General features: G+C 41.8%; 3 protein-coding genes and 1 long non-coding RNA gene across 6 annotated transcripts; 2 read left to right on the top strand and 2 right to left on the bottom strand.

The window, feature by feature from the left end:
- Positions 1-5,140: 5,140 nt before the first annotated feature.
- Positions 5,141-7,387, top strand: tac3b (tachykinin precursor 3b). Its single transcript, XM_053429991.1, has 6 exons — positions 5,141-5,254; positions 5,341-5,446; positions 5,533-5,562; positions 5,720-5,764; positions 6,646-6,718; positions 6,808-7,387. Exons 1-5 carry the CDS (start codon positions 5,141-5,143, stop codon positions 6,693-6,695), a joined length of 345 nt encoding a protein of 114 aa, XP_053285966.1. The 3' UTR covers positions 6,696-6,718; positions 6,808-7,387.
- On the bottom strand, positions 6,966-15,587 carry c1galt1lb (core 1 synthase, glycoprotein-N-acetylgalactosamine 3-beta-galactosyltransferase 1, like b). Its single transcript, XM_053429925.1, has 4 exons — positions 15,031-15,587; positions 14,646-14,909; positions 10,480-11,144; positions 6,966-10,241 (listed from the first exon to the last, which is right to left on the bottom strand). The coding sequence occupies exons 2-4, from the start codon at positions 14,863-14,865 to the stop codon at positions 9,930-9,932; spliced, it is 1,197 nt and encodes a 398-aa protein (XP_053285900.1). The 5' UTR covers positions 14,866-14,909; positions 15,031-15,587; the 3' UTR covers positions 6,966-9,929.
- LOC128447721 (uncharacterized) lies at positions 14,979-21,183 on the top strand. The gene is made up of 2 exons (XR_008339663.1): positions 14,979-15,496; positions 20,489-21,183. It is a non-coding gene; the product is annotated as an uncharacterized LOC128447721 (long non-coding RNA).
- On the bottom strand, positions 16,774-26,466 carry os9 (OS9 endoplasmic reticulum lectin). Of its 3 annotated transcripts, none has more exons than XM_053429859.1 (15): positions 26,268-26,465; positions 25,695-25,877; positions 24,335-24,398; positions 24,172-24,248; positions 23,821-23,919; positions 23,427-23,628; positions 22,380-22,535; positions 22,112-22,212; positions 21,723-21,783; positions 21,205-21,287; positions 20,887-21,090; positions 20,596-20,797; positions 20,055-20,222; positions 19,420-19,529; positions 16,774-18,439 (listed from the first exon to the last, which is right to left on the bottom strand). In XM_053429859.1, exons 1-15 carry the CDS (start codon positions 26,415-26,417, stop codon positions 18,302-18,304), a joined length of 1,998 nt encoding a protein of 665 aa, XP_053285834.1. In that variant the 5' UTR covers positions 26,418-26,465; the 3' UTR covers positions 16,774-18,301. The 3 variants fall into 3 exon arrangements, with proteins under 3 accessions (XP_053285834.1, XP_053285843.1, XP_053285852.1); XM_053429868.1 differs by having other exon boundaries at positions 21,205-21,284; XM_053429877.1 differs by lacking the exon at positions 20,055-20,222 and having other exon boundaries at positions 26,268-26,466.
- Between the last annotated feature and the right edge of the window lie 845 nt (positions 26,467-27,311).

Raw genomic sequence — 27,311 nt, 5'->3', positions numbered from 1 at the left:
TTTCATCCAGATTTGATATAAGGAAGCAGCCTATTGGGCTTTCGCTAAGTTAATCATCTGTAAAATCGCACCACACTGGCCGGTGTGTGATTCATAAAATATGAAGGTTAATTATAACACTGTTTACATCTTTTACATATATCTCAGTTGGGAACTGAGAAGAACTGACACCAGTTCTTTTATGGGAATAAGCCCCCAGAGTCCAATCAAAAATCCTCAGAATGTGCAGATAGAAGCTGACTGCTCATTTCACAGCCGCGGTTTGATTAACCATCAGAGTATTAGTGCGTCATCGACATGATTCACGACCACACTGATCATCCCAGTGCAATTATCGTGTCTGACTCCACGCTGAACATAAATAAATAAAGAACTAACCCATCCCCATTAGGGTCTGTGTTCAAATTTTAACTTATTATTGTAATGAAACATTCCCAATGTTTTGGGAAATTATACTGATACATTTTATTTGGATGTCACTTTTACTATTCTCAAAGAATCTAAACAGGATTACAAAAAAAAATTAAGGCAAATAAAAACAAATAGCTACAAATATAAGATACATTTCATATTCAAAGTTCTTAAAAGGGTTTTTGAGTAGTGTTTTGAAGGAGGATGGCTCAATGCAGAGAAGCAAAACATTATGTTACATGTTAAAAAATATAGCTAGCATGTAAATTTGTAAGAGGGTTTATTTGATGTATTTGTCAGAGCCGCACTGAAAGGGGCCCCCCTCTGTTTCCAGTCTTAATTATAAGCCAGGACACAAACCACTTTGAGTTTCTCTTGTGCAAAGCCATGCAAAGTAAATATCATCTCTGACGACAGGATGCTCTCTCCAAACAGACCTTTCCCATCTGCTTCTAAAGTCCAATTCAGTTCCAGTGGACATGTCATTTCTAACAAAACTCAAAGGTTCTAGCCAGTTAGACAGTCGGAAATGAAAAGTCTCCCATTCGATTAAATGCAGTTTGTGACATAAAACTCAGAATGTACATGATAAATTAAGTTGAATCACGGCACATGAGGCAGATCTTTTCCACATACAAACTCTCGCTTGTAGATGGTTATGTAAGCTATCTGTATTTCAAATGCGTCCTCCGAAGTAACAAATACTTAGCCTGGATGCCAGACGAACTTAGCCCCGCCCACAACATTTTGGTCGGGCAGTTCGGTCTGGAGTCGCTCCATTGGGAAAAAATTATGGGGCGTGTTTCAACTGACCAGGAAGTAAAATTCCTCTTCGCTCAATTGGATAGACCTACAACCAATCAGAGCAACGTAGTATGTGACGTATGCTAAGCAACGCATTGTGAGTTATTTACTGGGTTCACACCGGACGCTTCAGCGCAGCGCCAAGCCTTAAATAACAGCTGGCTCCCATCCACTCCCATGTTAAAACTTTGTGCCGGTCACACCGGAGGCTGAAGCACCGCGAGGCAGCCTTGGCGCAGCGCGGTGCTTCAGCCTCCGGTGTGACTGGCACAAAGCCGTGCAGCGATCTACTGGATCAACGGGTGATATTATTAGCGCTGCCCGGCGGTTCAGCGTCGCTTCAGCGTCCGTTGTGAACAGCCAAGCGCCGGGGCGATAGGGATTAGCGCGGTGCTCTGGCGTCGCCTCCACGTTCTGTGTTCCTCTTTCAAAATGAATGCGCTGTCGATGTCTTCTAAAACAGACTCAATGGCAGCATCTACACATCTCAGCTCGCCAGCGGCAGGCATGTTTGTTGAAAACGAATTCAACCCGAGGGCACTTTGGTGACGTGGTTGATTACGTCACCGTTGATCATCTGTCAATCATCGTATAAAGCCCGCCCTGACAATCTGATTGGCCCGGTCCGGCCATAATTTTTTCCCAATGGAGCGACCCCAGACCGAACTGCCCGACCAAATCTGTTGTGGGCGGGGCTAAGTTCGTCTGGCATCCAGGCTAACAAATACTATGAGTTGAGACAAATCAAATAAATGTTTTTGAATGTTTTAAGTTTATTCAGTCTGATGTTTAAGGAAATTGGTAAACTTGCTATTGTTGCGGGTGGAAATCAAAGGAGAGGAGTCGTCGTTCTCAAGTTGAAATTAAGCAAGTTTATTCAGAGGTCACAGGTCAGGAAAACGCGGTGTCCAGCAATTGAACATGCATGGGTCTCTAGTTCTATGCAGAAGGCTACACAGGAAAAAAAAAGACGCTTAAACAGAGTGCGCACATAGGTTATATATTGATATATTGGGCGTGACTGAGGTTCGTCTTGGATTGGTCAAAACTAGATGGAGGCCGCTGCATCTAGACAGGGCAGTGCCTCATCCTCTTGGAATGTCGCGTGATGAAGATATCGTACGTGCACTCCATTGTCGTGGCTACCAGAGGTCATAATGTTCCTGTCTCAACGCAGCTGCCTTAGTGTGTTGTGGGGGAGAGAGATTTCAGGCCAAGGTCTGCTCCTTATCTGCTGTTGGTGTTCTACTTTGTGTGTGTGTGAATTAAAACAGGGAGCTGGGATGTGTGGTACAAAGTGTTGACTGTTCTGCAGAGTGTAATAAAGAGGTCAAAGGAATGTATGTGGTGTATTTCAATAAATGTATATGTAATGTATGTGGTATATGTCAATACTATTATTAGTGAAGATAAGGGATACAAATATCAGTGTATATAATTGAAATACCTAAGTTCAATTGCTGCCTTAAAAAGGTAAGTGACAAGTTACATAACTTGAAAAGGCAATTGGTATGATCTCAGACAGTTGTCCCAACTTGGAAATGTGAGCTGAAATTGTGTGGAATTGCATGATTGTTAATAGAAAGTAAGCTTTCTTGAATGGACAATGTAACTTTTAACTCATCGTCACATTAACTTGAACCAAGGTCTTTAAGTTGAACCACCTTGACAGTTTCACAGCGCAAGTCTTTATGTGTGGAAGAAAACGATGGGTCACAAGGGTTCCATCATTTGTGGAGGAGAGACGGGTTGTTGACTCAGACAGTGTGGGAGTGATTTGTCTCTCTGCTCTGACACACAAGCCAGTCAGAGAACCAACGGGGCTGCAATATCCGCTGGCAGGACTTTTTGCAGTCCCAAGGTCAAGTTAACTCAAAGAATCACATTACACACCCAATTTCTCCTGGGACATACGTGCACCCACCCTGCTGAGAATATAAGATTATGTGTGTCTCCCAAGGCAGCTCAGATGTAGACGCACACCATGATTTGATCATGTACAGTGTTTCCTACAGAGTAATTGTCTGGGTCTGGGCAGTAATCAAGCCTACACAAGTAGAACGTCATTTACACAAACACACGAGGATCGCTGACCAATGAAGTGGCACCAGAGTAAAGATTGTGTCGACAAACCCAACCAGTCAACACACCTTATTTTTTAAGTTAGATTTAAATGTTCAGTTTTTGTTGAAATCATTTTAGAGATGTACTGATTACATGTTTATGGTTATTCTGGAGGCTGCAGTTTGTGCTGTTGTTGAAACACTTGTTTTCATCATTTTGACCTGCCCACTTATATCAATGTTATCTCTCTACTGACTACAGGCGACATATGGTCTCTTGATCTGTTCTCTTCTTTTCATCCTGAAGATGTTGGAGCATATTGCAAAGTTGTTGAAATCAACTTTCAAGATAATGAAGGTAGAGAGAAACTTCAGTTCCTTATTTTGGATCCTAATAAGCAACGGTGTGTGTGCGTGTGTGGACTTGTACAAATATCTTTGTGAGGACCATTTTGCTCCTACAACCTTAGAAGTGAGGATTTTTGCCGGTCCTCACTTTCTGACCCACTTTAAATGAGCTGCTGCTGTTTGAAGACTTTAATAATTAGGTTCAGTTAGGGTTTGGGTTAGGCATTTGGTTTTGATGGTTAAGTGAATCAGTGTCCTCACTAAGTACAAACGTGTGTGTCTGTGTCTGTGTTTGTGCGTGTGTATGTGTGTGAGTGCTCGGGCTTTGGGGGGTGGGTGGTGCTCTAATTGGATTACAAATGAGCTGAAGAACTATAATAATTGGGACGAGAGGCGGCTGAGCAGAGACTTGCATTCTGAGGACACAGAGCAGCTTTATCACAGAGTCAACCGGTTGGATCAGATCCAGATTCCTAATGGCCATTAACAGGTAAGATTTTAATTATTTTAACTTTATGATGTTGAATTACTTTTAATTTCTTTATGACAAGTAGTAATTACATATTTATTTCATGAATGAATAAGCGAATTGACGGGGGGGCTTCTCTACAAAGCCATCTATATACACAAACACTTATATATATATATTAAAAAACACATGTTTATACACACACAGACTTCAGATCTATATCTATCTATATTTATATTCCATATAGCTTCAGATTACAGTGTCTGTGGTCATGACAGAAACTAAATAACTTTTAGTTAAGCAGTTGATGATTTCCACATGCATTCATAATATATATATATATATATACAATTCCTAATGTATCATTACTTACTCTTGCTCATTATTGAGACATTATCTGGTAATGTGAGTTTATGTTATTAGTTATGGCTTAATCAATCAATGCTTGTCAATTCACATTTACTTCATAAATTAATTTATATTCCACCAAATCTGAAATCCATTTGCATTTGGATACCAATTCAGTCCAATTCAACAGTGTAATTAAAAGCCCTTTCTTCATTAGGTTGTTCAGTCATTGCTGAAACTGTGCTAAGCTATATAAATCTATATGTTTGTTTGAATGGTGTCATTTGTGGTGCTGTTACACCACAAACGCATTACATTATACAGATGCTTCTGTTTTTAAACTTAAAACTGAATTGATATACATGGGGCGGACAACATATTTCTTAAAGGACTTCTCTGTGTTCATCTGTGAATTCCAGATGCTACTTCACATGTTGGTTAGTAGAAGGATAAGGAGGCACTCCCTTAGCTCTGACATTCAAAGTTATCAAACCTGTGACCAGAGAGCGTGAGCACGGCTGCAGACCTGTTACAGTGTTATGTGATTCCGATTGCACCTTACAAATCAAATTACACAAGCGAATAAAATCCACTGTGTTCTGCCATCGATCCCATCTGTAGAAACAAACTCTCAGACTGGTTTTTATGAGCACCTTTTCTGCTTCAACATTTTTAAACTACTTCCTATTTCAGAGTGATGGAGAGAACTCCAATCTGCTGCACTTTTGCTTCACTGGTCGCTTTGCTCGTCCTCCTCTTCCTTCCTGTGAGGTCTTGGTGTAAAGAAGAGAACTATAGATCCCTGTCAGAGGTACTGTATGACCAACAAGCCTACAGTAACACAGACAACACCCCCATCTCCAGACCTGACCTCACAGCTGGCCCCTTGTCTTTCAGGCTAACACAGAGTGCTGTCAGGATGTGGACATAAGGAGGTTTGATGACATCGATTACGACAGCTTTGTGAGTCTGATGGGAAGGAGAAGTACTGCTCAAACAACCAGTGAGTTATTTGTAAACTCAAAAACATCCACAGCACTTTCACCATGACTGGATTTATCTTCCTCTAACATGCAACTCTTTTCACAGGACACAGAAATGCCCCAATGTCAAGAAAAAGTAAGAAACTTAAAAAAGGTTTAATTCAGTGTTTAACCAGTACCCGATTGATCGATCCCTCACTGCACACTCACAAAAACTCATCAGGGGTGGATGGATGGACAGAATAGATAAGGATGAATAGTATCAAAATGAAAGCTGTGGTCTTCTCACGCAGGACAAATGGATGACATCCTGGCTGATCTGCTGTGGCGGAGGGCAAGTGAGTGACTTCAGCAACACTGACAGCAGCCCATACAAACATTTTACACTATTTCACGGTGTTCTGTTGGATTTTAAATGAATACATATTAGATATATAAGATATAAGCATTGTGTTTTTTATAAGTAACAGAAATAATAAAAACTCCCTACAAACCTTATAACCTGCTTGAGGCTTGGGATGTTCCCTTCAAGTTGCCGTCACATATTTATGGCATGAGCCAAAAAAGTGTAGCACTTCCTTTCTCTTAAAGCCTGTTATTACCAGGATATGTACTCAGTGGCGCTGCCAGACTCTGGGTTTTACTAAGGCACCATTGTGGACACGCTGGCTATTCATTTACTTTTATTAAGACCAGGTCTTTGTTGACTTTCTTAAAAGGGCTGTACACAATGCGGTCGCTTGGCATAGCCTTTAATCTACAGAACGTGGAGGTAGCTGCGGAAGAAGTGTATTTAGATCTTCACCCATTTCATACAAGGCCTTTTGTACTGTAATTTATGCCTATGGGCCAACATAAACTACATTACAGTTAAAGCTTTGACAAACTAATATCAGCTGATACATAAATCTGTCAAATTCTATACATTATTCATCCAAGTGCTGCAACTCAGAGTGTGTAAAGTTGCAGGCCGACTGGTAAAAAAAAAACAATTGTCTCTGCTGGATGTTCTTTAGTGTCCAAATCCAAATTGGTGTTAATGTGGATCTGAGGTAAGGTATGTTTACTTAGTTAACAGACTAACGGCAGGAGCAGTGCCGCAGTAGGATGAAAGGCTTTTGTAGATGACGTCTGCTGTACTATTTGTTAAAGGCAGTAGTTGACTGTGTAGTGTGAGCGGATGTAAGTTTGAACACATTATTTGCCTTGTAAACGACAGGACAGGAATGTGTGTGTACACAGAAGTCTTTACAGAGGGGCAGAGGCTGATTCTTCAATCCTGAGAGGCAGAGGTGAGAAAACTGAAGGCTGCATCCTTCCTGAAATTAAAGATAAATAGTTGCTGCTACATCTTTTGACCACTTTTGTTCTTTCTACTCAGGTTACAACTCCCCAGAATGAAGATGACGCAGCTCCACCATTTCAACTTCAGTCTCTCACACTGCGGACAACAGCTACTGTATAATAAGAGTATTATGTTATATAAACAAAAAATCATGTTAACCACCTACACTAAAAAATGTAAAATAAGACAAGATGTACAATAAAATATGCATTTATTTATAGTGATTTAAGAACCATTCACAGAAACATACCCTGCCCACGTGTGCTCAACCACTCACATAAGTAAAGACAAGACACAAACACTGTCTGTTCAGACGTCAATATAAACATAGACATTTAAAATATAAATACTTTACTGTACAACTTTACCCTTTGATCAAATTGTTGCAGGAGACAGCCCCAATAAGATGGGGCAGTTATCAACGAGTTGCTAGGGCAAGTGTTGGTGATGCAAAAACACTGTCAAAATCAGTCCAAAACTTTTTATTTCACTTGGAAACAGGGGTGAACAGAATTTTTGGAACCCGACCGATATATTGGTTGGATGGAAATATTGCGCATATGAGCCTTTTGTGGACATATCTGTATTGGCATTTAAAAACGTGTTTATGATGTATTTTATGTACAAAAATATTTTCAAACTCATTTATAGTCATTTAAAATAAAGTTTATGGTTAACCTGGAAATAATTTGTTAAAAGTGATTAATGATATTTAGGAAAATGTATACTATTCGTATCGGACACCAACAACCCATACCAAACGTATAATCATTTAAAAACAAGGTGTTGATTTGTTTACACTTGTTTTAACTGGACTTTTCCTACTTGCTCTGTACTCATGTACTGAAGGAAACCGATTATGAACACAGAAAAAGGCTTTTGGAAATTAGATTTGGCTTTAGTTGCCTCATACATGTGTAAACTCAAAAGGAAATTAAAAGGTTTAAGTGGTTAAAAAGGAAACACACCAAACAGCCCCCAAAACACTCAAATGCATTTTACACAAAAAGAAAAGGCTCTGTCCCAACCCGCCCAGCAGTTAGAAAATATACATTTGTATAAAAGAAATCAATCCTGCTTATTCACTCATGAACAACAAGTCATCCACTGGCAAAGGCCATGCTCTATACATTGGAAGGATTCAATAAGCTCCATCTGAAAGTCGTCACTCTCATTATGGTCATGTCACAGTGCAAAGTCATTTGTTCAAATGTTGACTCAAACAATCTCAATTATACTGTACAAGGCACACCCTAAAGAGTCCACCAGGAGAAGATACAGGGAAGCGTGAAGTGTTGATTCAGAGACAGTTTCGGGAAAAACAAATAGAAAACCATGTGCCATGGATGGGTAAGAAGGAAAGGAAGCTGTTGACTGATAGCGAAAGCTGCAGTCTCCCATTCGACTTTTCAACATGCAACATCATCCAACAAAAATCAAATTAGTCTGATTATTGCCGGTGGGGTAAGCTGTGGCCAATTTAAATCAATCTACAGATAACATGCAGGGTTTTTTTCACTCAAGACTAAATGATTGGTTGAAGAGAAGTAACAACTCCAGGAAGATTTTCTTTGGTTGACTACAGCCCACTGACGTCCTGTTCTCCAGCTGAAGGTGCTCGTTAGATCCCGGTTCAAATAAAAGGTTGTGATGACTGAACATATAAAACACCAGTTATACACAATAGGGAAGCACCAACATTAACTTCAAGAAGTGTTCACAGATAACAGTGTGTCCGTGCGTCCTCAGTCTGGTCTCATCCCAGAGGAAAATCTTTGGCTCGAATGTTCAAATCCAGTCATCAGGACTTATCATTTAAAGCATTGTGGTCACATTAATGCACCTCTATGTTAGCCATTAAGAGATAGAGAGGACTCCAAAAACCTTGCTAATGAAATTTAGCTCATGTTCTTGAATTGGTGTTTTTTTTTTCCTGGATTATTCTGAGGATAAGTGTGATATTTCATTATATTACACTAACAGTGCTGCAGAATCCTAGCTGACTGTGGTCCGACCATTCAGCTAAATAAATCTGATAAGACAAATTTTCATTATCTATGGGGAAAAAAATACTCTTACTACACTTTCACATGAACTAATAGAAAACTGTACTCACCTAAATGTCAATAAAAAGAAATAAACTATTATTAATTGACTAGGGGCTATTGTGCAATTAGTTTTGATAACCATATAATTGTTGTTTGTTTTCCAAACAAAAACATGAAATATCACCTTGGTCTAGCTTCTTTTTTACAGTGATAGTTAATTTTTGGGGGTTTTCATTTCAAAGATATTTTTAGTATTTTCAACATTTGACATTTTAAAACAAAACTAACTAATAAAGAATATAATTTGTATTTAATGGTAAAGAAAACGACCATTAGTAGCTTTCTTTGTTAAGTTAATTTTCAAAAAAGCTAAATATCAATTATATGGGACATTCATAGTTGCACCACAACATTTAAACGAATAAAATTGATTTATTCCTATTGATGGCACATGGACGTTACATTACAATTAGTAAGTGTGATAGAAAATACTTTTGAGTAAAGCCTGAATCAAATTTGGCGTCAGAAAGCTGGTTCTAGGAACAAATCCAATATCATCTATGATACCAATTAATGAGTGCACAGATATTAATCTAACATTATATTTTTTTTATCTTGTTCAATAATCAGAAAATGTATGGAGTAGCAGCAAACCTCACCTCTTCTCTTGATTAAGTTCAAGACACATAATTTATTGCCATTAGCAGGCACATAGTTCACTATGCGTGAAATGAAGTCAAACAACTTCATTGCACCTTGACTAAACAGTGGTTGATCGGGTTTTGGTGGACGACAAAACGTAGCTGTGAGAAATAATTATGGTTTGGTTTTAAATGATCAAAGCCTACAGAAAAGTGCTCTCAACTTTAAAAATGTAAAAACCCTCTTACAAATCTGGATAAATAAGAGCCACTTTGAGCCTAAAATGCAGTCGCAAGTTGAAGTTAGTAGCAGTCCTTCAGCTCCAGACACTTTCGATCAAAGTGGACCGTTCTACTTTTGTAGAAATATGAGCCAAAATTATCAAAATGAATGAATAAGCAAAGATTTAAAAACACACAATTCTGTGTCTTCCTAATGACACTGATCCCTTCACACAACCATAGAGTCCTACTGTTGTTTCACCTCTGGTGCAATGGGAGGATCTTTACCAGCTGCAGGATGTTGCTCTGCGTCCTGTTTCATTTCCATCTTAGGCGGATCACCGCTTTCTCCTTTGCCTTTCACCTGAGGAGCCGGCTCCTTTTGTTTTTCTGCAGCCGAACCTGAATGCTCGATTCTGTAGCGCTTTGGGGTGGGGGGCTGGTAACGGTGTGTATAGCCGAAGGCACGCAGGTGATAGGTGTAGTACTCCAATAAATACATTTGTGATCCATCAACATAGTGGAAAGACACAGACAAGTCGGAGCAGCAGAATGGACCCTGAAAAAAACAAAAAACAGTTTGTGGTTATGCGACGTGTCCCATTTTCCATGCAGATAAATCTAATTTCATGGGTGTTGATCTAATCAGACTGCCTGTAGAAACAATGAGTTTCTCCAGGGTGCGCCTTAAGAAAGGATATTCAGGACAAGCAACATGCCACTTCTGTCTAACCAGTTTCACACCTTACACGACAGCCTATTCAAATATTGACAAAAGTTTGAGTTGCTTCACTTGCCTCTATGATTGGGTAGAAGTTGTAGCTCCAATACCAGAAACTCTTATGGAATTTCGCGGTGAGGTGCTGCTCCGGAACAAAGGGGTGAAATGTCTCCCTGTGCTCAGTGTCTCTGGAGTCTCCTGCCAGCACCCCGACTTTCTCCAAGCACTGTCCCATTGCCAGGTCCTCTACAGAGGAAGTGTGAGAGCACTGTTTGGTTTTAAAACCTTCTACAAATCTCCGTAGAGCCTCTCTGCTCAGCACATAACCTGCTCCGCCACTCATGTAGCCCTGCTTGGCAAAGGGCTTGAACCGTCGGCCAAAGTAAATTGGCTCGTCCGGCGTGTGGTTCGCAAGAACCCAACGCAAGTTGTCAACAATAACGTAGGTGTCATCATCTGCCTTGAGGAACCAATCTGCCTCGTGGCTGTGATGCTCATAGACGTAATGGAAGGCCCGGATTGTTTTCCAGTAAAGCTGATCCCGACCTTCCTCTGTACCTAATCCCACAGTGGGGAAGTCGGGGTCATCCATGGAGCTCATGAAGACCACCACATTGCAGTGACGACTCCACGTGGTCTTCACATGTCGAGTCTTCTTCTCCAAGTTCTTTGGTGCAGTCATCACCCAGCAAAGAATGCGCACCTTTTTGTACAGCTCATCAGCAATACGGCCATCCTCACCTGGTAAATGGAGAAAAACATAAACATCACCTTAACAACGCTAGTGCATCCAAACACTGGAGTGCAGTGGACATAACATTTAATGGAAATCCCATCGCAAGTGCACATGAGGGTTGGGCGGTTTTCTCTTCCGTCAGAATGTCCTTATAACTACGTTAAGTCTTATCGATTCGGAGACCTGTTGGAAAAGTTGGAGAAAGTGGAGAAAGAGTTGACGCGCAAATTGGAATGCGACTACTTGCAAGCCCAAACAATCCCAATCTTATCTGCTTTCGGCCCCCCCAACCAGCACGGGCCTGGCCAATGCCGTTGCTGGAACAACAACTCCCCTGAAGAGCGCTGCAGTGAGACCCTCTTGCACCCCCCCCTTCCCACAGACACCTGTGGATTGTTGTCCCTGTCTAGGACCCTATCAAGGCGGTCTCCATGGCAACGACAATCTTGCGAACTGAGAATCTGTCTGATTGTGGCCGAGGGGAAGGCGACAACCCAGGCCTACTTATACACGAACTTTACATACAAACACACGTACATATTACACACAGATATGCATCCCCCCACACCCCCCATCCCACGCCTTCGCCTGCTTCGTACCCCCAGTTTGACAGGCGGGTCTGTGACCAGCGCCTCGAGGCTGCAGGACCGGATGGCTGCTTGTCTGTGCTGGCTTACCTCCATCCTCCAACTGGCTGGGCTCAGAACACCCAGTCACTGGCTTACCTCCACCCCCCCTCCCCCCTCCCCGTTGCAAGTCATGTTTAAAATGTATGTGCTTATGTGCTGAGATGGGTTTTTTTCCTGTTCCCACACTGTACTCCTTTAGGAGCCTAGTCTGGGGGGTTGTTTTTCTCTCCTCCCTCCCCTCATGTTATGCTGTAATCTTTCAACCTTCTTTCCATTTCGTTGCCTCTGTACCTGTACTCTGTGTAATGACAATAAATTGAATCCAATCCAATTATTCTTGTTTTATCAGACCAACAGTTCAAAAACAGATCTAGTCATGATATAAGAAGAGAAGCAGTGATTCACGGCAGGTACATCAGCATACTTACTTTCAGCCTCCGATTGCATCTGTCACAAGCTTGGGGAAGAGATGTTTATGATATGTGGCTAATCAGCGAACTTGTTTGGGTTGACTCAGACTGAGGCTAATACACTCGGCATGCCTTAGAGAGAGGCATTGCATGCATGTTTGAGTACAGACTGATTGTCACCACACTTGCTGGGAGTATTACTTGGCTGGGTATTTTTATATAATCCAAGATATCTCTGCAAATAATAGACTGACGATCTAAAGCGTATATTGGTCACAAAATCTCGCTGGGAGAAAAAAACAATTCCCTAGAATAAGGAAAAGTCCAGCAGGGGACAGTGAAGGAGCAGCGTCTCCTTTTAAAGAGCAAAGTCAGTGTTTGTAGCTCCTCATTGTTATTGACTTTCCTTCTTTTGTCAACTAGGAGGAAGTGAGAGTTTTCACGGGCCCGTAAGCGCAAGAGCCCTTCCGGGTCCCTTACGTGCTTATGTATCCCTCCTTACGTGCTGACGGGTGTCGACCCCCTTTTCTAAAATTTAAGGCCTAATTATAGTCCTGCGACTGCAACCGCGGAAGGCCACGCAGCTGCATCGACGGACTCGTTTTGGTTTATGCTTCACTCACGTGTTGCGCATGTTGCATCGCAATTCACCGCCAGAACACTAGGCGGAGTAACGTTTTGTTTTCGAAAACAAAACACACAAAGAAGAGACGTCTTCTTCTTCGTCGAATCTTTATTTACATCGCCACTCCGGCTCCTAATAGCCTATTTCTGGCGGACAAATCCTCCAGTCAGTGACGGGTTATACAAGTGGTCATACTTTCGGATCTCTTCTGCCAAGTGCTCTTCTATTTGTTCCATATTCGTTCTTCTAAATCTTCCGTTATTTCCGCGTATTGTGGGGCATGAAACCGGAAACTAGACTCCGGACGGGATGTAGTAAGCAGACCAATCACAAGCCTTGCGGGCTGCGTGAGGCTCGCGTCGTTTTGTCGTGTAGTTAGAAAATTTGGCGGACGCACGCAAGCCTGCAGAGGGCACGAAAGGGGCGTGTTGCGTGTCTTGCGTGCATGCGTGCGTCCGTGCAACACGAGTATAATGAGGCCTTTACGGCAAAGCTCCGCAAGCTCACTCAGCCCGCAAGGCTGTGATTGGTCTGCTCTACATCCCTTCTGGAGCTGCATTTCCGGTTTCATGCCCCATAATACAGGCAGAAACAACGGGAGATTTAGAAGAATGAATATGGACCAAATAGAAGAGCGTTTGGCAGAAGAGATCCGAAAGTATGTCCACTTGTATAACCCGTCACTGACTGGCGTATTTGTCCGCTTGAAAAAGGCTACAAGGAGCCGCAGTAGCTATGCAAATAAACAATCGATGAAGAAGAAAGAAGGCGTCTCTCAGGCTTCGACAAAAAGCATTACTCCGCCTAGTGTTCTGGCGCGGAATTGCTTTGTAAGACGCGCAACGGTTGGGGAAGCATGAATGACAACGAGTCTTGCGCCACAGCGGCGTGAAAAGACGCAGACGCAGTCGCAGAAGCATGCAGGAAAGTTGTTGACTTAAGGCCTAATTATAGTCCTGCGACTGCAACCGCGGAAGGCCACGCAGCTGCATCGACGGACTCGTTTTGGTTTATGCTTCACTCACGTGTTGCGCATGTTGCAACGCAATTCACCGCCAGAACACTAGGCGGAGTAACGTTTTGTTTCGAAAACAAAACGCACAAAGAAGAGACGTCTTCTTCTTCGTCGAATCTTTATTTACATCGCCACTCCGGCTCCTAATAGCCTATTTCTGGCGGACAAATCGGCCAGTCAGTGACGGGTTATACAAGTGGTCATACTTTCGGATCTCTTCTGCCAAGTGCTCTTCTATTTGTTCCATATTCGTTCTTCTAAATCTTCCGTGATTTCCGCGTATTGTGGGGCATGAAACCGGAAACTAGACTCCGGACGGGATGTAGTAAGCAGACCAATCACAAGCCTTGCGGGCTGCGTGAGGCTCGCGTCGTTTTGTCGTGTAGTTAGAAAAATTGGCGGACGCACGCAAGCCCGCAGAGGGCACGAAAGGGGCGTGTTGCGTGTCTTGCGTGCATGCGTGTGTCCGTGCAACACGAGTATAATTCGGCCTTTAATGATAAATACAAATTACTCTCTGGTCTCTGTTGTCTTATTATAGTAATGAATTTCTTTCTGGATTCAGGATTCCACACAAGACGGGCAATAGAATAACATCAATTATCATTGCAATTTTATTTGAATCAAAAGCATTATAACTAAAAGTTTAAATATATAGCAACATAATGCTTACGCATGTGGTGAGACTTGTTTTTCCTGCATGGCAAAACCACAACCTCCACTCGGAATAAAAAAATATGTCTCATATTTATTCTTTCATTTCTGTTTTTGGCCATCAAGTCTTCCACCTACATGTTTTGGAATCAGGAAGTAATTATAAGCAGTACCTTTCTGATGAGGGTGCTTCAGGTTGAACAGAGCAGACCCCTGCTTCTTCCATATCTTGCGCTCTTCAGCCAGCCCAAGCTGATAGTCCCTGACCGAGTTGGCGGGCTGCGGCGCGGACAGCCCCGTCTCGAACGACACCTGCCGTAGGAACACGTACAGAGTGAAGGTCCCGACCACAAACCCCGCGATGAAGAAGAATCTGGATCCGACGACCGGCATGCTGGATCAGGTGTCTCGCTGTCAGCTGATCAACTCGGCAGGTGCTGGGTTCGAGAGAGGAGGAGAAAGAAACAGGAAACTCTCAGACCTGACGCGGCAGCGCGAAGGTGAGCGAGTCGAGTAGCTGTCACTCCCCTGTGTTTATAAGGTGTGGTTTTTACTCACCAATGGCAGCGCATACACCATAGCAGGTCCACTACCCGCTACTCCATCATGCAAAGAAACGGAAAAGTCCGTTCCTTCTGGACGCAGGGGTTTCTTTTTCCATCTAAACTGGAACTTAGCTCAGCTAGCCTGTTGCTAACAGTCACCGTGGTACACAGCGGGCGAGCTTTAGCCCCGACAGCCGCTAAACAACAACCAGGAGGGAGGAAACTAAATCATAACGTCGGGCATTAGTGGCCCCTTGGCACAGTGTTGGGCAGCGGGCGTTAGCTAACATGGGAGTCCATTATCTCACCGACGCTGCTAACGTTAACTTCAGTGCTAAGTTAGCGGGTTTCCTGTCGTGACAACGGAGCTAGCGGAAGCGTCATAAAGTTTCCCGACCGGCTGGAATGGACGACCATGAAGTTGACTGCGACCATCTAGTTTGAGGAGAACTACGTGAAACCTGACACGACAACAGGAGGTAACTCCGCCGCTACACACACCTCACACAACTTCTCCTGCCTGAGCGCAGGACCGGAGACACCGGTGCTTCCGCTCACTCGTTTCAAAGTAAAAGCGCAGAACGGACACGTGTACACGGTGTACGCCCGCAGAGCCGCTGCCTCGGTATAGGCCGATTTGTACGTTTTCATTATTATGCCCAGACACCCAGCAGACGACCTGTGCAGATGCGATGACAACTTGTGGTGTCACTCACACAGGTGTAAACCATCCCCCTATGAAAAACCGCATTTGAATTCACCAGATCCACATTTTTATTTGGATCTGCACACACTCCCCTGTGCAGTCAAGGTTCAACTGTTTAAATCCAGTGGGAATGTGTTATGGTGTTTCGGTACAAATTGTCGACTTGTCTAACACTATTTTTTGTAAGTTCTATATAAATAACGTGTATTATCATTATAGTTATTGTGTGGCTGTAGTGGATGGGCAGAGGGGGACATTTAATAATGTCATTGGTAAAATTAAAACTCCAGGACAGCAGAAGTGGAATTCAAAGTACAGGATGCATATTTGATCATTTATATTATATAAAATATGTCATCAATATCGTTTAAATTATTTTTCAGTGTGTCTCCTGGCGCGATACGCTCGCGTCAAGCGCAAAAAAAATAGACTCGACGCCAAAGCGATTGCTGCACGGCGCGAGGCAGCCTTGGCGCAGCTCGGCGCTTCAGCCTCCGGTGTGACCAGCACAAAGGTTTAACATGGGAGTGGATGGGTTAGGGTTAGGGTTAAGCGTCGCTTTCGCTTAACGTACGTCACATACTACGTTGCTCTGATTGGTTGTAGGTCTATCCAATTGAGACAAGAGGCATTTTATTTCCTGGTTCGGTTGAAACACGCCCCATAATCACAGCCCAATGGAGCGGTATAAGACTCATATTCTGACTAGAATTGTGAGTATGACAACGTCAAGCTACTTAAATTTGTAATGGTTGGGTGTTATTTCTTTTTTTTGTAGCTGCTACAAAATAGCAGCTATACCAACTCTTAAAGTGGCAGGTAAAGCGAACACAATTACCTTAAACCCTTACCATAACCCCACTTAACATCATAATTGTAGCTGTCACTCTCTCAACCGGTTTAGCTATAAACACATCTACACCCAGTTGCTATCTCGGTGAGTAAATAACACAACGGACTTTGCCTTTACAGGCCTGAGAGAAGGGTTCAGCTCTCACAAGCGATGAAACAAATAATATCAACATTAACACATAAAGACATATAGCTGGATGATGTACAGAGGACCCCAGTGGTATTCTTTATTTAATAAAAAACAAAGATTGCCCAATGTATTTACAAGGCAGCTCAAGTGGACTTTAGTCAGATAATGAAGAAAATCATGGTATTTAAAAAATATAGTAAAACAGCCCTATTCAAGAATATTTCAATAGATCTTCTTTTCTGCCTCTGGTGTTAGATATCATTGTTAAGAAAATAAGGTGTTTGCTGGATAACTCACTAGTCTCCACCAGATCATATTTGCCACTAAACTTTGGCACAATGTTAAGTTTTGTCTGACGAATTCAAGTGAATAAATATGTTGTTCTGCTTACTCATGCACCATCTTGACACTAATGAATACATTAGGAACAAATGTCTCAGTCAGGTGCCTGAAACTGTTTGTATATGACTCAGTCCTGCAGTGAAATTAAGTTAGGAGATTGCGACCTAACAAACGTTTACATATTAACTCCGGACACTCAAGTGCCTCCTAATTTTTGCTGATATACAACAAATCAATTCAAAGCCACATTCACGCAATGACAACGCACAGGTTTTGTTTCAATGTAGCCATAATTATCCTCGAACTGTACAAATTCAGCCCTTTGAAGCCAACCTCTGATGGATCCTTAGAAAAGCGCTGCATGGATTAATTATTTACATAGACTGAATGTGATTGACAGTCTAGCTTTCTTCAATTTTCTTTGCTAAATTAAATATAATTGAATAAAATAAAGGCAAGTATTTGTCAAAAGAATAACAAGGTACTCACAAAAAAGATTTCTCTTCCTGACACCCCTTTTAAGAGTTTTTCATTTGAATCCCTTTAATCACACACAACACCCCGAGGGAAAAACCAAAAATTAATCAAACAATGCTTAAATTTGGTGTTTCTAAAAAATATAAAGTGCCACAGCATATTTACAAACACGTATTTAATCTACAGTTCTGTTTGTTGGTAACATTACCACCAAACACAGTGTGTCAGAAAGTTTCAAAGACAAGCAGGAACTGAAAAATGAACCCTTTAGTGTTTGTCCCTTTTTTCACGTATAATCCTTCCGTGAAATGACTCATCCAGTTTGATGAGGCATACACCAACAACCTCCATCAGCTGTATCAGGTCAGACAGAAACTAGAACTTCAAATATTCAGTAGAACTCACTGACATATCTCAAAAAAGGTACATGTTGTATTTCACAAGGCTTTTTTTGAGCCATCTATCAAAACTGAATCCCATCGAAAAGGGGAAAATGCAGAACTGCATTTGGCTGCACAGGGACAGCTGACACGTTGCTGTTTCATTGTGCAACATATAAATGGTTCCTACTAAAGACACATATTGTCTCTTTCAAAACCCAGAGATTTTCTGAATGTGCAAACAGGTGAGTTGATTATCTGCCAAATTTCATAGCAATGATTTGATCATGTCAGCTCTTTTTTTTAAATTTGCTGCCGCACTTCAGAGTCCTTTCTTCCCCCTGGTCTTAACGGGAGTTCACATTCACAGAAGATCCACATAATGTCCTGAACGAGCTCAGATGTCCACATCGTCTGAGTCAGAGGTGCTTGATGATTGGGACTCCTCCTGGGACTCTCCCCAAACAAACCTATAGTTGTTTTCTAACTCCTGCTGCCTCTTTTGCTCCTTGTAAACCTCTTCTGTGCCTCCAGTCTGGGGAATAAAGAGATTGGATACCAGATATCAACCACAACCTTGACTGATCTACTTTAGGACTGCCACTAACACATATTATCCATTATTCAATTCTACATTAAAAAGCATGAACTTAAATAGTTGATTTGCTTCCAAAAGCTATTAATGGGAAACACTGCCACTGTAAATCAAGGTAGGCAAATTTTCTCAAACACTTATTCAATGGAAATTCTGAGGTAGCAGGCAAATGAATTTATGATATCAAGAAGAGAAAATAAATCACGGTCAATATTGATGTTGCGGTAAAAGTAAATCAATGTATGGAAAACATTATAAACTAAATTCTCAGTGTTAAAATAAGTTCTTAAATCACTAAATTTGTAAAGTCAGTTGTGTCTGACAACATTGAGCTTGTCAAAGACTAACATTTGTTTCAGTGGAAGCCACCAACTCGTGTGGGTCCTACACAAAACTGTGAATGCCAATAGAGACTTGAGTGTAACCTTATCCCCTTATTTTTAACTTTCATCTTTCAGAATACTGGAAATGTTTTCTGACTTCACCTACTCATCACAGAGATTTGCATTTAAACAAATACACAATAACTCATGTTGAGTCTCATATGGGCGAAATCTGTTCCCTACATCAAGAATTGTGTTACCCATGTCTGTTGGTTGGTCCAGGATTTCACAAAAGTTCAGAATAAATTTGCACCTAATTTGGTGGAGGGCTAGGAAATAGTTCAGGGAAGAACCCATTAACTTCCAGTGCGGATCCCAATAAACGGGCAGATGGATGATTTTTGAAAATTAGACATACAGTATTTACGGATTTGAGATAGGTAGGTAGGCACTGTATGCACTGTACTGAAGCCTGAAGTTATTCGAGTTTACTGAGCAAACACTACAGCCCACAGCCAACAGTATCATGTTTCATAACGCATGCCCACAAAGATCCTCTTGTAGCCAAGAAAAAGCCTTTATCGAAACTCAAATTACCAAGAGGTTTATGAGGAGCTCCCTGAAGGACTTTGTATCTTCTTCAGTCAACCACTGATCACCTGCCTCCTCTGCATTCTTTCGTGTCAAGATCTTCACCTCAATTTTACCTAAAAACAGACATGAAAAACAGGTGGAAAAAAGGAGCTTGTGAATGAAATATTTCCAAATATTGCTTTAAATAAGAATGTGTGCCAAATGTTAAAACAAAAAAATCACAATGAATAATGATTAATACATAACATTTGATGAAAAAAAAGATTACACATGGAGGAGACAGCTTTAATTTCTGTTTGACTTTGAGATAAGCGTCGGCTTTCTGTTACGATGACCTTTAATCTTGCAATTCCCTCAAAGAAAAAATAACTAATGTAAGGGCTCCCTGTTCAAATGTCCTGCTACTAATTTTGGTCTTCAGTTAATGCAAGTTTATTTTCTTGCAGCTTAAAAAATAAATGAAACCCTTTATGTTACTAGCATGATATTTTTATCTGTTGAATGGCTGAACCTTGGAAAACATGAGAGTTGTGTGTTTTTTGACAAAGATGAGAATATAATTACAGAGCAGTGAGTTCAAGATAGCTGATGAAAATGAGAAAAGGCCGCTGAGTGTTTCGGGCACTCCCCCTTCATACCTTCGGCCTTCAGTCCTGCTTTCTCTAGCTGCTCTTTAACCACGTCCTTTATGTGCTGCCACTGGGGGTCTCCTTCGCCCATCTCCTGAACTTTGACCTCCCCATCAGGGCTGCTGCCCGTCTTATACTTAGTAATTTTGATCTTAACATGGTCGTCAGCCGCTTGGTCTGGGGGGGTGACGAGACAAAAGAGGGACAAACAACACAGTTCACCTAAAAACTCAACAAGCAGGACCACAGGAGGGAGGAGGTAAAAGCCAAGACTGTGGAATCGGAAACACTTTCTTATAAGCATTACATTTGATGTTGTGAGTGATTTCACTTATTTCTTTTCTGATTAAATTACAGAAAATCACCAACAGACACAACAAAGGCAGCAGTGGAAAGGCCACTAACTAACCACAGCAATTTTGTTTGCATTTGCATCAAACTAGGATCATGTGTGAGGATGCCTCGACAAACATCTACTGTACTTATCGATCGGATATGAAGAGGATGGGGGTGGACAAAGAAACCACAGAGGGAAAGACAGCGGGGTTACCTGGCTGTTTTGGAGCCAGGCTAGGGCTGCCCCTGGTCGGATCACTGGTACTTTGAACTCCTGCCATTTGTTGCTCTTGGTCCTGGATGTCTTTCTCCTCCAAATGGTCAAGGAGCTTGTCTAACGTCGTCTCTAGTGTTTGCGTTGCTTGTGTGCGATCAAACTCTCCTTTCAGACCCTCAGTCTCCAATTCCTGCTGGGCCTACAAGACAGAGAAAAGCAAAGAATTACATTATGTTTAAGATCTGCTTAATATTGTGTCCAAATTAAATGTTATATGTGGTCAGAAACCTCATTTATGATGTTGTCAAACTCCTTCTGCATTTCCTCCTTTATTTCTTCAATCTTATCGGACGGCACAGAGAGGTCAGCTATCTTATCCTCGAAATCCTGCAGCAGGCGTTCGTCTTCATCTTTCTCTTCCTGGCCGAGCTTCTCCGTCACCCTGTCTAATGCTGGTTTTTCTCCTCGACTTCTGGCTTGGTTTTGATCTTTCTAAAAAAGCAAAAATCAGCATTGAACTGCAATATTCCACACTGCAAAGAAAAATAAATGTACTCCAAGAGATGTTAAAAAAAAAGTAACATGGATATCTTGTCAAGTACTTACTTTCCTGTTACTCTCTTTGAGGTGCTGGACAAACTTCATCAGGTCTGCCGGGTCAGTGATGATTTTAAAGTTGAACTTTTCTACTAAAGGAGATTTATTTCAAAGACAGTCCAACACTGAGCAACAGCACATGTAAGTAATGCATAACTAATCTCCATACACTATTTGAACAGTTGCAGACATAAGATGCTGTAATCTACTCTAAGAAGCAACCAAAAGATATTCAAATCAATTGTGGCAAAACCTCAGCCTGTATTTGTATGTGGGTGTGTGTACTCGTACAGATATCTTTGTGAGGACCATTTTGAGTCTACAACCTACATCGTGAAGACATTTTGGGAAAGTGGGTTAGGTTTAGGTTAGGGCTTGATTAAAGGTTAGGGTTAGGCATTTTGTTTTGATTGTTAGGGTTTGGGTAAGGGGCTATGGAATGCATTATGCCAATGAGTGTCCTCACTAAAAATATGTACAAACGTGTGTGCACGCTAGAGAAAGCAAAAGCGGTTAAATTGCATTACCTTCATCAACGTCATCAATAACTTCATTGTCTGTAAGTGAGTTATAGTCATCATCTGCAGTCTGTGGAAAAAAGCATAAGCAGGTTCATATTTTGACCTGAAAATTGTTGGCCAGCACCCTCTAGTGGTTATGTGGGTTCTGACCAGAGAGGTTCCTCGGTTCAACCATTCACTTAAGACTAACTAAAAAAGAATATACTTGCAAATGTATGTGTGCTTAAGTTCTAAGTTTAGTCTTAGAGGATATAGATAAAAAAGAACTATAACATTCAGCACATTCAGTTATAAGATTACAACACTGAAATATAAAACACTATAATCATCATATATCAGATATTATGGACTTTAGATCATAATTAATGGACATTTTGTTGTTAGCGTTTCCGTACCTGACTCTCCTGTTGAGAAGCAGTTGTTTCTGTCACTCCCTCCCAGAATTCAGAGTCCTCTGCCTCCTCTGACCCGACGTCCTCAGCTACATCAGCAGAGTCTATTTCAAAATAAATGCAGCAGCTCATGTCACACGAGAAAGGCTTTGTTAAATCTGTACACCTGACATGATAGAGATTAAGAACAACTCAGTGAATATATTTATTTGGTGCACTGATAAATTGCTACAATTTTAGTCATTTTCCCATTTACTGTCAAAATAATCACCTTTTCCATCTGAGGGCTCTGAATCATCACTGGATACAGTTAATGAATCTTCAGCGGTTACTTCCACGGCCCCATCTGCCCCTTCATTAGCAGCCAACATCTCATCAAGACTCCTCAGCTCCTCTGAGATCTGCTCTACTTTGCGTTTTGTGTCCGCTAGAAACAGGATGGAGGGAGGAAGAGGGAAAGGAAGAATGAAAGAGAGAAGAAAACCCACACGTGTCCTTGTTATGGTTTTAAAATCACACAGTGAAATATATAACTGTATTTCAGATCATACATCTGTATTTCATACACCACATATAGAGATGTTCTGATATCATTTTTTCCCTTCCTGACAACAATTCAGATACTTGGACTTCAGGTTTCAGCCAATACCAAGTACAAATCTGATACCACTGTATTTATAAAAAAAAAAAAATTAAAAAAAAACTTATACAGCATATTTTAACAGCTGATGATTGCTATCACTGTAGTGATGTATTGGTTAAGGTAAAACCCTTTTCAAATTCTTCATTAGATTGCTAGTGCTCCTCGAAACTCAAGTCTTGCATAAGCTACATGTCACCATTTTACTTGACTCACTATTTGACATGTCAGCAGAAAATATTGCGAAATTGCTGACATTTTAGCCAATTCTGGCTCACAATACGCTGCTCTAAAAACAGTACTTTCCAGTAGCAGTGCAGGGCAACTGGTAATTTGGAGAGGAAAAGAAAACTGCTGTTTTATCTTGGTGAAACTAATATACTTTTAAGGGGTGGTACATAAATTTGTGTAATCTCCAAGGCCCGAGAATTATTGGAGGCATTTCCAATGCTGATATCAGAACATCTCACACTATGCATAATGAAAATCTGAAATGTTAACCATGTTGGACCGCTTTATCCCCCCTAGTTGTTGTCACAATTGATTTACATTTTTTAATACTTTTTCCACATCCTGTTCAACTCCAGCGACCCACCTCAACAGGAAATAACATCAAAGTGATAAGTTGTGACAGTTTCCAAATGCTGTGTCAAATTATTATTTATTGTTTTAACTCACAGACTTGGGCCTTGACGTAATCCATGTACTGTTGTGCACTTAGTGCTGGCTGGCACACGATACCCTGAGGCTTGGCAGTGGATGGTGGCCGCAGGAAAGGATGCTGGCAGGTGCGACTGGTGTGAATTGTCAGCACATAGCGGCACGACTGAGGCTCATCCACTCGGGCAACGTAGTCCCCTGAGCCTTCTTCACATACAAACTGGAAGTAATGAAGTAAAGTTATCCAAGTCTGTCTAGAATACATCATTTTGTTCAAAATGCAAACTAACTTCACTTTATATCTGTTCATAGTACTGAAACAGAAATAAAAAATTAAACAATACATTTTAAAACAGACAAAACCACACAGGCGGCATGCGTTATAAATGTCTCGTTAATTTAAACAACTCACCCGGACTTCAGTCTCTCTGGGAGTTCCATTCAGGTCACACTTTGAGCCGTTTACATAGGTCTGACTGTGGTAGCGCTTTAGCCTGTGCTGTTTGGAGGCCTGGGGGAAAAGAAATGTTAGTGACCTGAGTAACTTCAGAAGTCCCAAATAAGCTCGTCCTGACCAGGTTCATACATTATTTTGCAAAGACTATAATGTTATAAGGGTTATACTGAATTAGATCATCAATTAGACACTGCCACATACAACTGAGGTTCAACTCATATTCTACAATCATGCGATTTCATTTTTAATGTATGCCAGGAAGCTGAAGTTAAAGAAAATGCAACCACATAACTGAGGCAACTTTACCTTTGCTGTTTCATTGTTCCAATCAAATTCAGACTCATAATAACCGAGAAACAGTACATCCCCTTTGATTTCTGTGTCTGAGGAGAGAAGAACAACATCTGTCAGAGACAGCTCCTGTGTCAAAATAATACATTCAATTACAAAGTTAGAAACACAGTGGTACCTTCCAGGTGGTACTGTCTGATGTGCTGACCATGACAGAACTCGTACGTCCACCAGTCCTTCGTCTGCAGGAAACACAGACAGCGAACATTTCTACATAATGAAATTCACTTTTACATTTACACTGTATTTAGGCTAGTCACGTAACATTGTCAAAAATAGACAGATATTTATTTGTGCTGATGTCTGTGTGAGTGTTACAGCAGAAACTAGTGCAGACTGGGTTATGTGCCTGTTATGATGACACTAAAGTTTCCCTCAGGAAATTATTCAGCAGAGTTGATCTTAAGGCATCTCGTCTCATGACCAGTTCAGTTAAAAGATTAAAAACAACCACACTCCGCTCCCAGTGCTGTAAAACAGTGTAGAAACCACTGGATGTTGTGTTTTTCTCTTTACTTTTGCTGAGTTAAAGTCGACACTCAAACCAAAATAGAATCTTTTGGTATTCTTTTTGTTCTTGTTTTTTAAATGGTATGAGGTTATCAGACATAAGTATGTCATTAGGAAGTGGGTTAAGTAACAAACCACAGCCAAGTAACCTCCCCCACATACTCGCATAACTTCAGTTTACATTGGCTACACTTTGTTGTTTAGCTGAAAAGGAATCATTTACAGTCTTTCTTTGGAAAAGATCATGATCTGTGTGTGGGACGTTCTAAGTAACCATTTCCTGCTTTCACATCTGTTCTGTGACCAGCCCAGTGAAGTTACTAAATGTCTTGAGTTACAAGAATGTTTCTACACTCAGATGGCCACACAAGACGCTGCTCAAAGTTTGTCTCTTGTATTCAGATATATATTTAGTTTGTTTCTACTGTGTATGCTTTTGTATGTTGTCTCTGTCCTGCCCTTGTACACAACCTGGATCGATGTGCACACTATCTACCGTTGGAAAGCTGAAGTGAACTAATGCACACAAATTATCTTTCAAACCACAGTGATCTTTAAATCACAATAAACATAAAACGTGGCTTAAGGGATTAAATCCCAGTACTTTCATACTATGCTTTTGGTGCAGTCACTTGAATACATGATGGTGAAAGAAAACCTGTGGTAGCCTTCAGTTGTCATAAAAACTCAAAAAGTGTTTAGTTTGTACCACTATAAAAAAAATCATCGCAGCCTCTGTAGAGAGGACCTGCTCCCAATGTAAATATAAAGTATTTTGATATAAAGGGCCCATTCGAGGGGAAAGAAAAACATACTGGTGAAAACATCATTAGGATCATTTTATATAAAATGATTGCCAATAGATCCCTTTCACCTAAATCTTACACACTGAACCCTAAAATGTATTGAGTCTAAAGAGCTACGGCAGTGGACCTGTGGACCTCTCAGATAAGAAGACGAGGACCAACCTTCACTATACAGGGGGCACTGTGCATTGGAGTGAGCAGGTCTGGGATGTCTGGTCCGGTGTACCCCTGTGAGTCCGCCTCGGAAGCAGGATCCTGGTGAAACCTGACGGCTTGGGCTGGGAGTCGACACTCGTACAGCTGCTTGTACTTACTGGACACCATCATAACCTCCTCTGTGTTGGTCTGAAGGAAAACACAGTCATGAAAGATGGAAAATCTTGGAGGGACACTGCCACACGTTAGCAGAAAGATACTCAAGTAATTGCCAGTGTATTAACTCACTGGGTTTGCTATTATGGTTTGGGTTCGTTATTGTTTATGTGATGAAACAGGAGGTAGGTGGGAATGAGTCAAACTTAGTTGTGTTGTGGCAGCTGTCGACGCTCCTGTGTCGGTGACTTCAGCTGTAACCCCAGCATTAAATGAGCAACATGCAGTTTTAATTCTTTATTATGAGCCACAGCTGGGGAGCAGGTTACTCTTTAGGAGGAAGCTATTTATCGCTGGCTGACGTTAGCCTACTTTCTAGCTAGCAGGCTAGCCGTTAAAAAAACCCTCCCCCCGCTCGCTCACCTGCCCCAGGATGACGGGGTCGGTCAGGATTTGGATCCCATACTTCATCTCGTTCAGTTCCTCCAGGTTCAAGAATGCGGGGACACACAGGGGACATACCAACAGGAAAACGTACAGTGTCTTGAGCCAGCGCACTAAGGAGGCGGCCATGATGAGCGACTCTGATCTCTCACTCCCCCCACTGCGAGTCTGACAGCAACAACACACAGGACGCCTGACATAGTGGCAGCTGATTGGTCCACGCGACAAGCGCCTCCCTGCCATTGGTTGACTCTTTAGTCAGTCAGCAGTGTTGCTGTTCAGGGGGGTGTGCTGGTTTTTAACACCGGCACACAGAAGATGGGCGGTGCCCTCGTCTACAACAGTGAATATTACAGCTTTCCAGCTTTGTGTAGCTACGAAACAAACTCACGCGTAGTGGACAGTTACTGGGCTTGCATTGGCCTGATGGATGAGGGGTGTCAGTGGTTAATATGACCAAATAATAATGCGTGGTCATTTTCTTGTTTGGTAACAACATCCCTCTGTTTTTAAAGATATAAAACAGCCACACTGCACACGTTTAATTTATTTGTTGATAGAACGTAATGGGAGACTGTGAACTTAAGTGTTTTTCGTTAAGAAATACAAGGAGGACGTTCCTTATTCCCACGCGTGACACACATGTGCACGACCTCTTCCCACAAAAGACAACAAAATAAAGACGCACAGGAATAGTGCTGCCGGTCATGTGCAGTTCAGGAGAACTGCGTTTTGTTGTCAGTCGCACGGAGGAGCCCGGTGATTGACCGCTGTGTGTTGGGTGGAGGTGTGGTGATGCTGTCGCTGCTGCAGGGGGAGCGTCCGTCCACAGCCCGCAGTGCCGCTGCGATTTGCGGCCGCCTGACGCGCCTCCTCACCGCCGCATTCTCCCGCATCTGATCCAAATCCGTGAACGCTCCGAGAAGCAAATTCGGCAGAACCACCGACCTCCTCGCAGGCAGCAGCGCGGGAGATGGAAACAAAACAGCTTTTACAGAGCGAGTCTTTGTGCTGAGGTGAGCC

This window comes from Pleuronectes platessa, chromosome 2 (genome assembly GCF_947347685.1).
Source record: "Pleuronectes platessa chromosome 2, fPlePla1.1, whole genome shotgun sequence".
NCBI classification, from domain to species: Eukaryota; Metazoa; Chordata; class Actinopteri; order Pleuronectiformes; family Pleuronectidae; genus Pleuronectes; species Pleuronectes platessa.
This window is presented reverse-complemented; position numbering and strand designations above follow the sequence as displayed.